The 14,803-nt window shown below is 39.6% G+C and overlaps 1 protein-coding gene across 2 annotated transcripts in view; it reads left to right on the forward strand.

Moving 5' to 3' along the window:
* The window catches only part of tns1b (tensin 1b), a 161,412-nt gene that overhangs the window by 111,725 nt on the left and 34,884 nt on the right, over window positions 1–14,803 (forward strand). Inside the window, exons 8-17 of one of the 2 annotated variants that reach the window (XM_026143669.1) lie at window positions 1,508–1,558; window positions 1,648–1,770; window positions 3,650–3,714; window positions 4,999–5,082; window positions 5,681–5,793; window positions 5,906–5,966; window positions 7,109–7,184; window positions 10,109–10,238; window positions 10,452–10,517; window positions 11,279–11,401. In XM_026143669.1, the coding sequence (XP_025999454.1) occupies window positions 1,508–1,558; window positions 1,648–1,770; window positions 3,650–3,714; window positions 4,999–5,082; window positions 5,681–5,793; window positions 5,906–5,966; window positions 7,109–7,184; window positions 10,109–10,238; window positions 10,452–10,517; window positions 11,279–11,401 (892 nt within the window). Of the gene's footprint in view, window positions 1–1,507; window positions 1,559–1,647; window positions 1,771–3,649; window positions 3,715–4,998; window positions 5,083–5,680; window positions 5,794–5,905; window positions 5,967–7,108; window positions 7,185–10,108; window positions 10,239–10,451; window positions 10,518–11,278; window positions 11,411–14,803 lie in introns of both variants that reach the window. The other variant, XM_026143668.1, reaches the window with a different exon arrangement.

Below are 14,803 nucleotides of genomic sequence, written 5' to 3' on the forward strand. Positions count from 1 at the left end.
GCATTTAATCTTTTGCTAAACTTAAACAACTCCAACTTGACACTGCTGTTATCTATTAAGAGTCAATCATATCTTTAAAGTAAGTCTTTCTTACTGCATTTGCAAATCCAAACACACATGGGTGAAAGGGAGGAAATGAATACACTTTTAGTCACCAAAACTAGCACAACCAGCCAGTTAATAGAGAAGTTTCCCAGCAACGGCAACAGTTAGTTCATTGACGGCTAACTACATTATTGAGTTACAGGTTGAGTTACAAGAAACTCTGTTCAGGACTGACTCATTCATGATGTGTTGGCTAATTTAACACCATCGCCAGATACTAAAAATGGCTTCGTTCGAGTTTGGGTGATGTTAAAAGCACATGATTTTTATTCACTGAACCACGATGACCCCGCTAAATATAGTCGTCTTTTCTCTGAAGTTTAGTGAAGCATGACTTTGGAATCAAAAACATTAAAGCACAAAGCTAACATTATGTTGCACTGTAACATATAGAAGTAGCTAGCTCTGTCCTGTTTGACAACAATTAGTTTAATCCCATATTTCCTCCATGGTAGTATTGTTAATATGATTTAGACTATAAAGATGCTTTGATGCTTTCTTATTTAGCTTGAAATGTTTTAAAGTCAGCCAGAAATGGAGTTTTCTATCAATTTCTCTCTCTACTTTGTTAGTAATCTATCATAGCTAATAAAACCGGTCAATGAGAGTTGTCATTTCTACTGCAAATGATGAGACAGCTTTTGTCTGAAGTTTTAAATCCCAAATCCATATACACTTTAATCCTTGTTACTTGACTATGTGCATGTAGCATGCCTCAAAAGCCTGCAAAATTCTTCATGAAGCAAGCCTTGACATTTGGTTGCCATCTTGGTCCCGCCTCTTGACAATATTTTGATAGAAGCCCGAAAATAAAATGGGAAGAGAGCCATAGCATTGATTTCAGTGGTCTTTTGAATTGAATTAATAAGGTGCCACCATTGCAACAAGTCAGCTTATGGAGTTTTTTCTTACTGCTAAATATTCCTTAATCTGTTTTAAACTTTATTATTGCCAAGTGGAAGCGTTTAGGAATCAGCAACTCACACACAAGGTGCATAATGCCTAAAAGCTGCCAATAACTACAGAGCTCCAAACCTCCTCTAGGATGAACATCAGCACAGAAGCTGTGCACCAGGAGCTTCATGGCACGGGTTTCCATGGCCCTGTAGCTGTAATGTGTGGTGTATCATTCCCTCTGGCTCATCCCACAAACACACTGAACAAATATGATTCTAACTCAGATTATAGGCAAATAAAAACATATGTACCCTTACCTTTACTATGATAACCAAAGACCGAGGTGATAATGAGTACATCTCATATCATGAACCCCTATGTTTGGTTCAGTTGCTTACTGGCTTGGCTGTACGAATTCTCTAATATTTTCGTATTCAGGATTCCCAGAGTGCCCTGCCTCTCTCATTTAATATCTTGTGTAATATTTATTTGTACTTTTCTTTAGCTCTTCAACCTCAGTGAGAAGCGCTATGACATCAGCCAACTCAATCCAAAGGTACAACTGCCTGCTTAACATCTCCTCTCTTTGTCTTTGTTACTGTATGACCACCGGTATGAACAGCAACCTTTCTCCTCCTCTCTCAGGTTCTGGACTTTGGCTGGCCCGACCACCACGCTCCAGCCTTGGACAAAATCTGCAGCATCTGTAAGGCCATGGACACGTGGCTGAGTGCGGACAGCCACAATGTTGTGGTTATACACAATAAGGTAAGAGTGAAAAACGAGAAGATGCTGTAAAAACAGTCAATGACTGCAGGCAGTAGAGGGTGCTCTCAGGCTCTTTTCACGACCGCTGCTTACCTCAGAGGCTGCAGCTGTTTGTGCATGTGTGCTTCTAATGATGTTCCATCTGAGTGAAACACTGACACTGAGTGCGTCTCTTTGTGTGCTTGTTGGGGCTGGATGATGGTTAGGAAAACACAAATTAAGGCTGTAAGGCATGCCAGTCATCATGGCTACTTAGGTTTATTTACCCCTTTTACCCTTAACAATACCATAAAAACTAAAGTGACCGATATTTTCCTGTTGTTGCCTAAACTTACTTGGATCACATTATGCGCTTGTGGGAAGCCTCAGTGTGCTGACACACACCATAAAGAGTATATCCAATACAGCTACTAGGCTGCCGTCCCGAATGTAATACCTAATCATTTTCACGTTAACCCCGCTCTGTTCCTGATTGTGTTTTGCAACATAGGAATTAACCATGGGATCCTAAAACATTCCCACAGGGAGGCTACTAACAAGTCGGCTGCTGTAGCAACCGCTGTTGTTTTTTTGGTTTTTTTCCTGCCAGTCGAGTAACGACAGTTTGGTCACTAAGGAAGCTGACCGTGCTGGTTTCCACAAATCATTTCCACTGGGCTCCACGCTGTTAAAGCTGCCGCGATATTTATAATGTGGAACTCACTCATTCGCCACCACGAGCTTTATTTTAAAGGCGGATAGATGGGCTAAAATGAACGCCGTCTCTGTTGACATAGTATCACATGCCTGGACACATATACACGCTCAAATATGCAGACGTTTTTTACAACCAGACGTGGGCCACTTCACCAGTTTTACACAAAACGGTCCGTTTACTGGTCACGCGGAGGGCTCAGCTTGTGAAAATAGTTGTATAATGTTTTCTGTGGCTCTGGAGAGTCCCAATGTTCTCGACTGGGGCCTGGAGACTTATCCAAGGAATCTACCATGACAGAAATTTTTTTTTGCCGTTTTTGAATCTCTGCATTCCTGACAGCATTTTTTTTTTTTTTTTTTTTAAATAAAGAAGGCCATAGTTTAATGACTTTGTATAACATAATATGATAGATTATTTTACATACAGTGTCATTTGGAGCCTGATTCCAAATAAGAACTTTCTATTGGAAAATTTTGACATTTAATATGCATAAAGTTGATGTGTTCTGAAGTTACGTATACCTGCATAAAGCAACTTTTAACATTCTGTATCAACTTTTCAATTAGCCTATATCAAACATAACTGTCTGATTGCAACAGTGCATATATCATACTTTGTATGTGCACACCTTCAGCTTTAATTCAAGGTGTCTAACAAAAGTATTGCACAAGTATTTAGGAATTTCAGACGTTTTAACACACAGTCACACCAAATTTCCAAAACTACAACAGATTTTCTTTCTTCAAGTACTTCTGGACCTCAGTGTAAGTGGAGCACCCTGTGGTGGAACTGAACTGTAAATAAGGACATGCCCTTCTTGAAATTTAACAAAAATAAAATTACTTTTAAAAAGAGAACAACCCTATCTAACGTGATACTAAATAATGTTGCAGTTCCTGTAAAAATAAGGGTCATTTGGTCCTTATTGTGTAAATTTGATGGCTATCATTAACCTGGGAATGATATCTGTACCTCTTTGCTTCTTTTGAACTTTGAATTAATTTTATGTCTTTTGTTATATTCTACATGACTAAAATAACCATTAAACATATTTGGACATTACACAGTTAGTGCCTGAAATACCTAGAGAAGAAATCCATAACAATATTGTTTTCTGCATGCTTGACCATCACGAGATGAAGATAAAATTAGCTTACTTGTGCTTGACTGATGTCTTTTCAGGGCAATCGAGGCAGAACAGGAGTGGTGGTGGCGGCTTACATGCATTACAGCAACATATCTGCCAGGTAGGTCTCTGATCCCAGCTGCAGCTGGAGCTAAAGTCACATGTCCCGGCCACTTAAAAAGTGGAGCGAAAGTCAGAAAGAGAAGGCGTGAAGATGAAATCTGGCATTTTTGGAAAACAAGGGGGAGGGGGGGTTACATGAGGACAGGCTTAAGAGGAAAAACTCAATAAGCCTGCATTGTTCACAGGTTTGAAGCCCACATCTGAAGTACAGTTAAAGATGTGATGAGGCAGAAGGAGGGGGGTTAGAACATGAGACTGAAGACCACCAGTTTAATTCTGGTAAATCAAAAGAACAGTTCCTGATGTCATAATTATAAAAGTGAGCTAAAGTGAGTTAAGTTCTAAGAGACACCGCATCATGCGACTCAGATTATAAGTGAGCTGCTTTTCGTTTTCTGTGTTGGCTTTGTCTCTTAGATAGGACCACTAACAGAATGACCTCCTCGTAAAGAAACAACCAGATGAGCACAAATCAACGTTGTTTTTAAAATGACACGATTGGTCATAAAATAAAAACCCAAAAACGTCGTACTTTCCTGCACAGCTGTCAGGTTCCTTTGTTATTCCATTATCCTGCAGGCTAAGGTAAAGGAGCTTCAAACAGAAAACAACTGTGAAATTGTGATGTGCCAGATGTGCAGGGAAAAGTTGATTTATGGTCAAAGCTTTTGATTGACTCTTTGCATTGAGGTTAAGTAGAACAGCTGTCATTAGTTTCTTGTGGGACGTATAGCATAGTACACTGAAGGAAAAAACAAGAAAAATGTTTTAATGACATTCTTTTATTTGTTGTCTTACTTATTCTAAGATATCCACATTTCCAACAGCTGCACATTGTTCTGATCTCTAACAAATCATGAATAGACCTACTGTGGTTACTTCTGCTTTTCTCTCCTCTAGTTATCAAGCTAATACTCTACAGGGGTCATTTATGTGGCATATTTTCTTTTTTTCTAATTTATTCAAATCATGACTTGTAGGAATTTAAAAAAAAAGTTTATTCATAGAAAACTAGTAACTTTCTAAGCTGAACTTTGTGTTGCATTCACTGCTTATTTTGATCTTCTTTTTTTTTTTTTTACTCATGTCTGTTTTTGTTATTTTCAACTTTCTAATTTTTGCAACCTTACAGCTGCCTTTTTTTCCCCTGAGAGCTTTTTGTATCAAAGGAATTCCCAGTTAAATAAAGGAAAAAAAACATTAAAAAAAAAACATTCCAGAAATGCTGAAATGGAAATGGACTAGAAAATGTTCTCTAACAAAACTTTATTTCAAAATGCAGTGCCGACCAGGCTCTGGACAGGTTTGCCATGAAACGCTTCTATGAAGACAAAGTGCTTCCTGTGGGTCAGCCATCTCAGAAAAGGTCAGTCTTCCCTCCAATGTTGTTTCAAGTTTGACCCCTGAGTGAACTCTCTCCCTTGTGTCACTTCACTACATTTTAAAGCCGCATTAATTGATTTTAATGGCCTCCGGGGGGCAGTAGAAGGAACCGCAAACAAAGTGTGAACTTTCAAGAATCGTTTGCACACGTAGACTTTGAGATTGAGATTTGTTAAGATTCATTTTCATTTGGAGTCGCATTTCTGCCCTGTTATGAATTTTGGTCAGTCTTATTTGCCACTAATTTTTTAAAGAAAGGCTTTTTAGCTGCTATAAGATCCTCTGTGGTGGATTCATAGTTGTGTTCGTTGGTTGGCAGATAACCAAAATCAAAGATTCATAATTGGCTGAACATGCAGAGTTGGGTGGCAGTTGTCTTTGGATCTGTCTCAGTAAATATAGTTTGTGATTAGTGCCACTTTAAACCATTTGATGCATGAAGTTTTTTGGCTCCTTTGACATGACTGACAAGCTAAAGGTCAAAGTGAAAGCTTGTGTCTTGGATTACATGTTCATCCTTTAGTGGTCAAACACTGGGCATCACTTTAATCCCCGCTGCTTCTCTCCCTCTGTTCACTCAGGTATGTGGAGTACTTTAGCGGCTTGCTGTCCGGACACATCAAGATCAACAACAAGCCGCTGTTCCTCCATCACGTCATCATGCACGGCATCCCCAACTTTGAGTCCAAGGGAGGCGAGTATCTCTCTCTCTCACTCACACACACACACACACAGACACACACACACATATACCACGCATAATTTAGCTTTGAGCCCCTTTCTTAAATGCATTTTTTATGTCCCAGGTTGTCGTCCTTTTCTCAAAATCTACCAGGCCATGCAGCCCATCTACACATCTGGGATCTAGTAAGTCTTAAAAAGCAGTCACACTCAACTGCTTTTACAAGATTCCAGGGATAGCGAGCTCGTAATGGCTCAATAATAAAAACGCTGATTTTCCTTTATTGCCTCTCCTCTTACTCCCCCCTGCCCCCTGATATACACCCACAGCACCCCTCTCTCCAGTTTAGAGTTCTCACTTGGCCCACATTATTGTATTTAGCTAGCCTCCCCAGCTGTAGGTTCTTGTTTCCCCACTTTAGATCCCGTAATCACGTCTAATGTTATTGGTGACTGGAGAACCAATGAAAGAGGCAGACAGGCATCTGTGTGGACGCCTGCAGGGTTTTCATGCCACAGGACCCTGTTGGTTCCCAGGGCCAGACAGGAAAGAAAGGATTCTGTGGCTCTCTGTTGTTGTTTTTGGAAAGAGGGGAGGTTAGGAAAAAGGCAGGGAGAGGAAAGGCAGGAATGTGTGCCTGCCTCACCTCTCAGGTGAGGCAGGCACACATTCTGCATTTACACCTTGTTTGGAAATATTATTATTTAGGACTTTCAACTTTGATTCAAAGGTTGAGCAAAAGTATTGAATTAAGGTTGTTTAGGAATAACAACCATAACATTACCTTGTAAAACGACAGCAACTATGATTAATCAATATATATATTCTGACTCAATGATCTCGTCATCTGAAATGGTCATTGGATCCAATATTTCTTAGTTCAGTTTTAAACTCTTTGGTCTTTTCACTGTTACTGCTCTTCTTATTCAAAACAACAAAGCCTGGTGATGGTTGCACAATGACGCTACATTTCCTGTGAAACAATCAGTGCAGACACATTTCCATACTCTTTAAAGCTTTGGTGAAATCACATTCCTCTTCACTTTCTCTCACATGCTCCCTTTTGGCACTCTCCTCCCTTTGATCCTTCTTTCCCAACAATACAATCAGACAGGCACTAATACCCCAAAACACCATGGGCTACGCTCTGTGAAGGCCACTGTTAAAGTGGGAAAAAAAGGGTGATTGTTGTTGGCACATGGTTTTATCCAGGGAAGTAGCATCAGAAACAAAAGCTGGTGCAGTGGACTTGCTGTCATGATTTCCACAGCAAGAATGATAAAAGCGGGCCTGTCATGTGACATGTTGTGTTTTTATTTCTCTGCAGTAATGTCCAGGGTGACAGCCAGACCAGCATCTGCATCACCATTGAACCTGGCCTCCTTTTGAAGGGGGACATCCTGGTAAGAACAGCAGAGACATACCCCAGAAGCTAGTGCTGTACAATATAGACTGATAAAAACCCTCAGTAATCTTTCAGCTGTTTGTAAAATTTAAATCATTTGGCTTCCGTGGATTTTAACTGCAAAACAAAGAAACCGAATCTCAACATTTTATCACTGGCTAAGCTCAGTGTGTGAAGCCAGTAACACCGAATGTTTATTGTTTTACCTCTGCCAGAGGAAAAGGGAAAAATATATGGATACCAAATGATAAGGGTAAAATACATGCAGGATATTCAGATTTTTTTATTGGATAATAATAATGAGGGAATCCTGTGTGTGTTTCCAATTGAACGTTGGCTTAATGCACTGAATGCATGTGCTGCAGCAGTTTATAGTAGCCATTTACAGATGAAATGGGGCTGTAAAAACTTGGGAAAAGACAGTTGGACTGAGTCCTATACCTCGGTTTATAGGCCCTCATTAGCACACAATATGTTGCTGGAAACTATGACGTGAAAAAGGCCGTGTACTTTCTTTAAAACAGCATTTAAGGATACATGAGGTATCGCTATAACAGGACATAATCATTTCAAACAAAGTCTCATGTGAGACCTATCCCTGCAACTCTCTCAGGGAGATTCAGGGAATTTTTATGAAATCATTCCTGTAAGATCCTCAGTTTAGCAGCACCTGTGAGAGCCTCTGGTTTTCTTTTGCCTATAGAAAAACTCCACACATCAGCAACGTTTCTGCTTCTGCTGTCAATTGAGCCATAATGTTATCTATGGGATGTTCTCGGGGCTCATAATGTCAGCATGAAGAATTAGAAAGTGAGCACTTAGTTTGTACCTGAGGCTGTTTTGGCCTTCAAAGCTGAACTCATATCTCATCCTTTATTTAACACAGACTAATGGATTCTGCTGAATGCACCGTCAGGCTGAGACACTGCTTGCTGATGCTTGTTATTTTTCAAATAACAGGGAAAATTTGAACTGCTGCCTGAGGAGACATTAGCACAGAGTGCTCCTGCATTTTTAACTGTGATGGTTTTGTATATCTAATTGGTCAGATTAAAGATAATTGCAGAGAAGAACCTCGCATTGGTTTGTTAATTGTTTTAATGATCTTTTTAAAGTTTGCATTTGGGTTTATAATGAAACTTTAAACCTAAAAGACCATAACAAGTTAGGCCATTTCAACATTTTGGGAAAATCTTTAGTGGCTTTCTTGGAGAATGGAGAAGATGGAAGCCACTCTTTAATGAGCAGCAGATGGTTACATTAACATAAACTGCATTAGTAAAAAAGTGTCTGCCCTAGTGTAACAAAATCCACCTCTTGGCACTGCTAAAGGTCATTGACATGTACAGTAAATCTTAACAGGACTAATATCACTGCTTCCATCTGAATTAAGAAGGTAAATAACACAGCCAGCTGCACATTTGATTAACTGATCGTCAGCCAATATGACCACTCAGCATGTCTGCACAACACCTCTCATACATTCCTCATACTGTCAGCATGGTGGTGGAGGGGTGATGATTTGGCTTGTTTTGTAACCACAGGACCTGGACACTTTGCAGTGGCAATCTGAGGCCATCTGTCCGGTAGCCAAAAGTTGATTGAAAATGGGTCATGCAACAGGACAATGATCTCAAGCACAGTAGCAAATCTATAACAGAATTGCTGAAAGAGAAAAGAATCATAGGTCTGCAGAGTGTCATGAGGGTACAGGAACAAAACTAAATGTAGAAAAAGTTTGCTAGTCTCTGTGTACAGAGACTTTTCAGTGCAAATATGAGCCTTTTATACACATGAAAGAAGAAATACAGTCATTATGATAAAAAATTTCTTGAGTTTTAATATTGATTATTATATATGGCTTTTTTAACCCTCAGAAAGAACTAAGCTAACCCTCCCTGTTTTTATGCTAGGCTAAGCTAACCATCTCCTGGCAATAGCTGATCCCTTTGCCTCTCTCACTATCAGCAAGAAAGCAAATAAGCCAGTTTCCCAAAATGTCAAACTCTTTGACATTTTGGGAAATAGCAAATTAAAAATAACCTTTTCACAAATGAGGGAAGAACAATTTTGGGATGTTTAAAGCCTCTACCTAAATATGAAAATTGGTCGAGCCCTGAAGGCATGTTAGAATAAAATTAGCAGAATAATATTTTGTAATTAAACTTGACTCAGCAGCGGTAATGGACCACTCAGCAGGACCTTTACGATATCCCAAAAAGCTGCACAAAACCAGAGGATATTTTACTTTTATTCCTCAGTCCTAAACGTTTTGGTTTTATGGTTAACCCCACAGTCAGAAAGTCGAGTCAGTCAGTCCTTTAGCAAAAATCGTTAATTTTAGCTGCAGCTGAATTCTTTTTAATTTCTTTGTCTATATGCAATAATCTGTTTGTCAGTTTTATTATTCTTTACATCCACAGTAAGGAATGATTACAGTTCTTTGGTTTCTTTCAGTGAATGTAAAAATGAGGCCTTGTTTTAAAAAAAAAAAGGCTGCCAGTCAGGAAACAGCAGGAGGGAGAGAGCCGATTTTCCTCAGTGTGGTTTTAACATTACTCTTAAAGCTGCTGTATTTGGAAAACCAGTTTGGATAATAATGTTTGTGGATGGTCCTTCCATTACAAGGGAAACAGATAAAAAACTAAAATAAAATAAACATAGAGCTACAAAAAAAACAGAGTAAACCTGAGCCAGCAGAGAATCAGGCTGCTGTGTCTCTTTGCTTGCACTCAGTTAAAATCCTGTGAATTGAATCCTGTGAAACAGTATTTTTATACATTATAAAAATATTATTTTATTATAAATTATTAATAAAGAAGCATTACTTTTGCTTGTTTGGTATGACACCGAGTGGTGATCTGCTAAAAGAGATTTATGCACTTGCAAATTAGCCTTTTTTCTTTTTTAATCGCCCTGCAGCTTAAGTGCTACCACAAACGCTACCGCAGCCCATGCCGAGACGTGATCTTCCGGGTACAATTCCACACCTGCGCTGTTCACGACCTGGGGATTGTCTTTGGGAAAGATGAGCTAGATGACACATTCAAAGGTAAAAGACTTGCAACTCTGAAATACTACTGACAACAGCATTATAATGCTCCTGCAAACAATGAACTTATACCTATTAGTAAGTAAAACCTGAACATCTGAATGGGCGTATAATCTTTAAAAACTGCATGTGTTTTCTAGTGTAACAATATATGCATCTTTAGATATAAAGAGAAAACTCTCTCTATTTATTTATTTATTTTTTTCTTTGCAGATGATAGATTTCCAGAATATGGAAAAGTGGAGTTTATTTTCTCCTTTGGACCAGAGAAAATACATGGTAAGGATCAATGTGTTGGGTCTTATGGCCATACTAAGCATTTTCCATAACCATACTATACTCTTATACATAATTGGCATGACTGAGAAAATTAGCTCACTCTCATACGCCCCATACAACAGTGACTCCACTGAACTGTAAATGGAACCATCCATCTCTCTTCTAGTGCTTATCTAATTCTGGGTTGCGTTGGGGCTGGTGCCTATTCCACCTGTCAAAGGGTGCAACGTGGGGTACAATTCGGACAGGTTGCCAGACTGTTGTTAGTACAGCTCAGCTCAGCAGAGTTTTACTTATATTGTTTTAATTTACAATAACTGTCACCTTGCCTCAAGATGCAGATCCTTCAGTGTTAGAGAGAAAACTCCAACAACATGATGATCCTTGAGGAACAGTAACTTGGTGACAGTGGGAAGAAAACAAATCCCTGGTAACAGGAAGAAACCTCCAGCAGAAACAGGCTCACCAAAGAGCAACCACCAGACCAGTCCATCTTCCATGTGTAGTTTACGGTTTCAGGTAGAAAAGTGAGACAGGATGATAGCATGCAGCAAAAGAATCCAGCCAGGTTTAAAGAAAATAAAAAAAAGAAAACGTGTCAGTTTAGCGCAGGGTCTTGAATGTAATCGAATAGGGAAAACAATTATCTCAATATGAATTCTGAATCTCAATTTTTTTTCCTTGATTCTGATAAAAATAGCTTTTCCCTTTTCCGGATGTAAAGACATTCACATTTTCTGCTCTGCCTCTTTGTACTTCTGGTCAAGGTGTGGACCACCTGGAGAACGGGCCGAGTGTCTCAGTCGACTACAACACTCAAGATCCCCTGATCCGCTGGGACTCCTACGAAAACTTCAATCAGAACTGCGAGGACACCACAGAAGGTGAAAATGGTAGGAATGCTTATCCTTCAAACTTTACCGTGTAGAATTCAGGTGTTACAATGCATCAGATCCACTGACTCTTTAAAGATGTGCCATATGATAGTTCTCAGTCTGATTTCATGTGAGATTTATGGAATAATTTTCTTACACAATTTTCTAATTTATTTTTAACTGTGTGGATTATTGAAGTCATGGACTAAATCATGTGCCGAACCCACCATACAGATACAGAGGACACATTCAGATCTTTTCCATTCAGATATTTTGCCCTACAAAACTTTGCCCTACAAATACCAAAAATAACCCCAAAATTGCATTACCAAGTTTTTAGGTTGTAAATGTAAATGTTGGATTGTATTTTGAAAGGAAGGAGAGGCATCGCTACCGCTGAATTCATTTGTGGTGAAATTATCACCACAGAGAAACCGAGGGCCCCTCGGGACCGAACTCAACCGCTTTCCAGAGCACAGTGTGAGACATTCCTTGGTTCAGCCACAGGCATGGACAGAAGCTTCCTTTTGAGGGAGCCGTGGTCACTCTGTGACCAAAGTGCTGCTTTCTATGCCACCCAAAAAAGGAAGCAATGTTACGCCCTTAGAAACAGCACCGTACGTTAGATGGGTTTGTCTCGGATTTAACAAACAACAAAAAACCCCAAGAACGCCAAGTCCTTCAAAGAGAGGAGGAACCATCCAGCTTGTTATCTGTTGGGGTCCCAGTTAAAGCAGAACGATGTGGAGCAACATATGCTTCCATGCATGTGGTGTCTTTTTCAAAGAAGCCCTTGCATACTTCAGCAAGACAATACCAAATCACTTTCTGCATGTTTTAAATAGCAGGGCTCAGCTGTAAGCAATATTATTCCAATGTGGAAGTGTTTAAGAGACATAGCAACTTAACCAGGAAGCGGAAGACCATGTAAAGGTATAGAGTGGAGTCGCCACATGCCGAGGAACATCATCGTGTATAAAAGTCACCTACATTCTGCTGACTCAGAATGTAGGTTAGTAGTTCAAAATCTTCTCTTTCATTAATATCAGCATAAAAACTGTTTCTGGGAGCTTCGTGGCAGCTCCTGTAGGTGTACTGTGTAGGCGGGCCAGAACTTCTGTCCATGTGGTGTGTAACAAAAGCAGGTCCTGGACTGCTGAACAGCCACAATCCAATCTTGAGCAATAATAGCAGAGCATTTGGCTGTTGCAACTACAGCATATGGTCTCCACAGTTCTAAAACTCTAACTTAGTGTGGTTAAAAGAAGAAACATGTTGCTGGAATCAAATTCAAAATTACCATATATATTTAAAAAATCCTAAAAAAAAAAAGATCTTTTTCTTTTAACTAACATTTTATACAACATTCCAGCATTTTTTTTATTAGCTGCCCAAATAGTTAAAGGTCAGAGGTCAATTGGCTTCCTTCTATCACTGCTCATAAAGTGTCTACCCAACACTTGGCGGCAGCTTGAAATAGGCCCTACTAAAATAGAACAGGTGTAAGTCTCCGCTCACTCTGTTTCAGTGAAGGTGTGTGTGTAAATTATCTGTGTGTCCAGACCAGTCTGGTCCAAGCCGTCTGTCTCATCTTGCCTTCTGTCATCTGATGATGATACTGTGGTCAAATCTGAATTAGAATTTAATGAGATCACAGACTCGCGCGCATGATATAAGTAAGCATCTGCACATGTGGAACACACACACACCCACACGTTGTTTTTTTAGCCACTCGAGTTTGAAGTAGTCGATAAGACTTCAAAGGTGATCCCTTAATAGCCTTTTGTGCTGTGACTACTCGGCCAGCACCGTCAGACTGATGCACGGTTTCAAATGAGCTCAGTGTGAAAATAGCTTTTAAAGAAAAAAAATAATTCGCAGACTAGATAGGAAAAAGTGTTTCCAATAAATCAAAGTGTTTCCACTGTTTTTTGGCTTCACACTTGTTGGTGCTGAAAAGGCAATTAACTCCTTTGAAAGAGTGACTTTTAGAGCCGAAGGGAAAAATAGCTCTGGATTTACATCTCCACGAGTCTTAGAAAGAAAAAGAGTTGTTGTTGGGTTTGCACGCTGTCGGGATCACTGCTGGGAAAGCACAAGGCTACTTGCATGAACCCTTAGCTTATTAGGGCACTACATAAAGCTTCAAATTATAGGGCTGATGTTTTGCTGGGATCAACTTTGGGTAAGTGGTGTCTCTGTGGCTGTTAGTTTCCAAAGATTGATGTTGACTTTTATTATGTTTATTGCATAAAAACAGTTTCAGCTGCTGTGGGTTAGTTTTAGCTCAGGGATTCTTGTCATGCCTGCACCTTGCATCAGCAGAACAAGCAACATCCAAAACAACACTTACACAACTGACTATACACAACTATAACATTACATGCACTCAAAAGCCCGATTTAGACATGAGTAGTATTACCTGTAGACCTCTAATATTTTGTAATAAAGTCAACGGTCATCTGTGGTATTACTCCCATGCAAATTCCTGTGCTAGCCTACAGCACTGTGACTTCAGTTTTTCCTTCTTTCGTTATTTATTCCCTTAGTTATGCAGTGTTATAGAGGTGTGTGGTAAATGAGAGTTTGGACAGGACACAGTTTGTGTTGCTTCATAGCCTAGTAAAAAAAGTATGGTCAAATATTAGAAAGGCAGTCTCTCATCGGATGATGAGTTTGGACAGCATGCATGTCAATAACTAAGGTACATTTTGCCTTCTTTCAGTGGTTCAGCCCATGCAAATCAGCCAGTCAAATTTCAGTCATGGTGGAATAAGTTCTGAGTCTCCTGGTTATATTTCTTGAATTATTCTCATTTACAGCCCCATATTTTATTCCTGGAACCTGCTAAAGTGGCTTTGAATAATTCAAATGCACCCTCAGTTTATCTTTGCTCTACAGCAAGCCATTTAAACTCCTCTCCTTTCCACGACACATTCCTTTGAGCCAGCTTCCTTTCGATTGGCTGCTCCTTGCAAAACAGAAGGTTTTAACAGCAGATGGGTGGAGCTGCTGTGCATGCAGAGCTGCGAAGACCAGATCTATTCTCAGCCATCGCTAAGATCCAAGAAAAAGATGAGAAAAACTTTTAATCTTACACTTTGACCCCTTCATTCAGGTCATCATGAGCTCTCAGCCACAGCTTTGTTTGTGTGAATGTCTCCAGATGTATCCTGGTGTTCACGATTAGGTAAAATATAGTCAGAGAAGTCAAACAGCGCAACCTAAATCAGACTGAGAGACGGTGCATTGCAGGGCATGTCAAAAGTGACTTTTTTTAGCTGCATCACAATGATTCATTAACTCATTCATTAGCTGTCTGGCTAACATATCACGAGTATTGTCCAACCCAGGGAGACTTGATACTTTACTTTTTTGATTTTTTCCTCATTGCTTGAATTCTTTGCGAGC

Source organism: Astatotilapia calliptera, chromosome 16, assembly GCF_900246225.1.
Source record: "Astatotilapia calliptera chromosome 16, fAstCal1.2, whole genome shotgun sequence".
NCBI lineage: Eukaryota > Metazoa > Chordata > Actinopteri > Cichliformes > Cichlidae > Astatotilapia > Astatotilapia calliptera.